The 3,961-nt window shown below is 37.4% G+C and overlaps 1 protein-coding gene across 1 annotated transcript in view; it reads left to right on the forward strand.

The window, feature by feature from the left end:
- Positions 1-206: 206 nt before the first annotated feature.
- Positions 207-3,961, forward strand: part of RNF145 (ring finger protein 145) — a 43,072-nt gene continuing 39,317 nt past the window's right edge. Inside the window, exon 1 of the mRNA XM_009333515.1 lies at positions 207-411. Within this exon, the coding sequence (XP_009331790.1) occupies positions 228-411 (184 nt within the window). The 5' untranslated portion in view covers positions 207-227. The remainder of the gene's footprint in view (positions 412-3,961) is intronic.

The following is a 3,961-nucleotide window of genomic DNA, read 5'->3' on the forward strand; positions in this document are numbered from 1 at the left end:
TGGAAAAATTGCTGGCAAATTGACCTTTATATAGCAAAAATAGCAGCTGTCCTGTCTGGATTTGAATTTAACTCGGTTGATTCATTCAGTCATTTGTGGCCACACAGGAAGCCCCATTCATGTGATCACAAAGCCTAATAGCTGTTTGTACAGTGAGATTGATCTGATTACTCTTCTCTGTCTTGTGCTATTTACAGTCTGCTGCCAATTCACAGAAAGGGAAGAGAATGGCTGCAAAGGAGAAGTTGGAGGCAGTATTAAATGTGGCCCTAAGGGTCCCAAGCATCATGCTGTTGGATGTTTTGTACAGATGGGATGTCAGCTCGTTCTTCCAGCAGATCCAAAGAAGTAGCCTGCACAACAACCCTCTCTTCCAGTACAAGTACTTGGCCCTTAATATGCATTATGTGGGTAAGTGTACATGTATTCAAGAGAAGACACTACTGTAGTGAATACCGTTTTGCTTACTACAAGAATTCTAAGAATTTGGTAATAGCATGATAATATATTGATTACAACAAATAGCACGATAATATATTCATTACATTTCTGCTTAAGGGATTGTTAATGTAAGCAGTAAAGAAATCCTGTCTGCGGTCTTCTACTGAACTTTGTTATTGAGCCTTGATACGTAAATAGAGTAAACCTGGTGTCTGGAAAAACGATTGATGCCCTGAAAGAATAGCACAGTGACTTTGGCCTATGTCTGACTGATGAGAAAGCTGCTGTGAAATGCTGTGCAGACAAAAAGTATTGTAACTTACATAATTGGCATTAAACAAGAGACTAGGGAAAAGGTTGCCTAGTTTGGACTGTGACCAGAGCACCAGAAGGTTACCTTTCACTGCTGTGTAGATATGGCTCTTCAGTTTACAACCTTATGAACCATATATATGCTATGAGTGGATTAGAGCAGGTAACAAGTCCCTGTGTTGCAGATAAATGGACAAAACTACTAACACAGCTCAAGGAGCTGAGGTTTGAACCTTGGCCTGAAAGTCTAGCTCTGGAATGCTAGATGTCTGTTTTTAGGTGATGAAAGGATTGATGTTCTGGGACCTGCTCTCCAGGTGGGTATGTGATTCATCTAGTGACTGCACATGGGGTTAATTAGGGATTGGATCCAGGCTGTTGAGGTTGATAGCTGATGACGATCTGTATGAGTACTGCCTAGCTTGGAGAGAAATGGCTAGCATATAATTGTCCCACTCCGCAGCGTTTCTTCCTTGTAGATGGCTTTGGAGGATAAAGATGTACTGCAGTCAGCTAAAGGAAACACCCTTTAGTTAAGTAGTTAGAGGACTGTGGTACTTTGAAGTTGCATGTCCAGGTTTTTAATCCTGACTGCAGAAGTGTTGGCATGTGGCTCTTCTCTTTTAATCTATTCAATGTCTATTGTCTAGAAATTTTTTACTGTCATTAAAAACACATGTGGCTTTCCTTGTTATGGTTCCACTATACTCATGCTGAGATAGCAACATACTTTCAGTGCAAAAAGCTGGTGTTACAGTTCTATGCCCTTTTCATATGTTTGGGGGGGGAGTACTCGTTTGTTGCTGGTGAATGTGACATGGGACCGTGGTGGCATGTAACTACAGCTGGCTTTCTCATGCACTTGTATGCACACAAGTACTTCTTAGGAATTAGTTTATCAGATCAGTTTCTTATACAGAACTAACAGTTGTGCAGTAGGCTATCAAGATGTCAGTGGGTAATTTCCAGCTGTGACACAGCCCTTCTTTATAGTCATTTGATAACCTTGTCCTTGCTTAAGTACGTTGAGATGCACCAATAAAAAGCGCTACAGAGGGAGTCGGTATTGTTACCGAAGTATTTCTCACCTGGATGCTATTTTAGTACTAAACCAATGGATTCTAACTTTGTGCTCCTCATACAAGTGGTTCTTTTGTGCTGGTGCACAATCACACAGCAGTTCTTGGTTTTTGCTTTTACAATATTGAGTGTCTGTACTTTTACTGCTCCAACTGGTAGTTGCTGATCAAGAAGGGCTTCTAAATCATCAAACAAGTTGCTTGTTTTAAAATATTTTTAGACAGTTTTCAGTGACAAAACTTTGCTAGTACTTCTCAAATAAAGTTGATTTGTTTCAATTCCTTGGTTGTTTTTTTTTAAGCTGTGTTAGTGTGAGGCTGGGCTAAATCAATTTGCATGCCTACACAAGATTTTATATAGATTTAATTGCATCAGTTTACAGTGTAACCTTAATTAAAATGATGTATCAAAATATATTAATTGGATTAGTAAGGAAAACAAAGTACTTTTCCACCAGTTTGGGAAATTAAGCTTCTTTGAATGTATGTTGGGGGAAATTAACTGCCAGTGTGTAATATAAAAACAATGGATATGTTTCAACATGCTAATCTGTTTTATTTAGGAAAAAAAAAAAATCCACTGTTCATATTTGCAGTTAGGAAACAGAGTATCGGCAAATGCTGTGACAGCTTTGCAATATCAAACAATTGCTGAATTTCTTACATAGGCAGTGTAAGATACTGTATCATAGAAGTGCTTCTAGCAGCTCAGGAAATTGGGTGCATCTATCTCGGGCAGGTGCTCAAGGAACAATTTAATTAGAGAGCCATAAAAATCAATAAACTCTACCCATCTTAGATTGTGAACCTTTTCCTGGAACTAAGGATCCAAAGTTGGAAATTTGCTCAGAACTGGGGGTTATCAGGAATATCTCTTCTGTTTAAATGCGCTCTTTTTCTTCCATCCATTTGACTTGAAGTTTGAAAAGCCAATTTTTTTTGATCAAGTGAATTGATGTATGTTACAGTGTTATTCGTGTTCCAGTCAGCAGTACTAGGAATGTAATAAAAGCCTCTAGGATGCAATTTGTCCTTTGATACAGCTTTTCCCTTTCATATCTCTTCATGAAAGAGCCCTTATCTGCTTTAGTGAAGGAAAATACTCAGTCTTGATAACCACTCAACCGCAAGTTCAACTGCATGAAATTTAACTAAATATGCATAAAGCAATGCAAACAGCAAAGATGAATTTCTGGTTAGAATTGTTGAATGTAAACAGATTAATTTCATATAGGAAATCTGCAAAGTAATTGTGTTTATGAACTTTATCTGTCAAATGGCACTGTGGTTACTGTTTCGGCATGTGTAAAAGGCCTGTGAATGGCCTGCAGTAGTTTTCATCGTGCACCTTAGCTCTGTGTAGAAAGTTTGTGTTATGTTGCTTTATTTCATGATACTGTTTTCCTGCATATGAATTATCTTTTAGAATCACCATTAAAACTGTTTTTCACTTCTGAAAACTTTCCTAGGTTTGTCAAGTGTGCTTAAAAAGACAAACATCAAACTTAGTTAAGCAGCAATTCGGGAATGTCTCTGGCTGAAAAATTTTTGTTCTCTGTGTGTGCAAATTCATACTTGATGGTCAAAGGATCTCCTCAAGCTTAAAACTTGATTCATCACACCCAGTATCTTTCTGGAAGTACTTCTGGTACGTCTTACAGGACACGCTAGATAATTCATTGAAGACTTAATTTAAAAGCACTAGAGATGCTTGGGACTAAAGGGAGTTGACCTGTGTACTTGATTTTTATTTTTTTTTAGTTTGCCATATCTACTGGATATCTGTAAAAATAGATGAGAATCAGATAAAATGGGATTGCAACCCTAATTCAAGTGCATGTACTAGTGATATTCAACGAGAAATTATATTAAAAATAGTAAAAATTCTTTTGTCCTCTGAAAGGAAACACATGGAAGGTTTGGTTCTATGATCTGGCTCTTTCATGCCATCTTTTTAAATACATTAAAATATATATGTGCATATATATTTTTTTTTTTCTTTTACGAGTATTGAAAAATCCTGAATTATAAGCTTTACTTGCAAATGTGACCTGTGAATAAAAGTGCATTCTGTAGTTCTTCCTGGAGTGTTTAGGCGTATCTTCTCAATAAGCAGTACTGTGCCAGGA

Source organism: Pygoscelis adeliae, unplaced genomic scaffold (genome assembly GCF_000699105.1).
Source record: "Pygoscelis adeliae isolate BGI_AS28 unplaced genomic scaffold, ASM69910v1 Scaffold431, whole genome shotgun sequence".
In the NCBI taxonomy this organism is placed as follows: Eukaryota; Metazoa; Chordata; class Aves; order Sphenisciformes; family Spheniscidae; genus Pygoscelis; species Pygoscelis adeliae.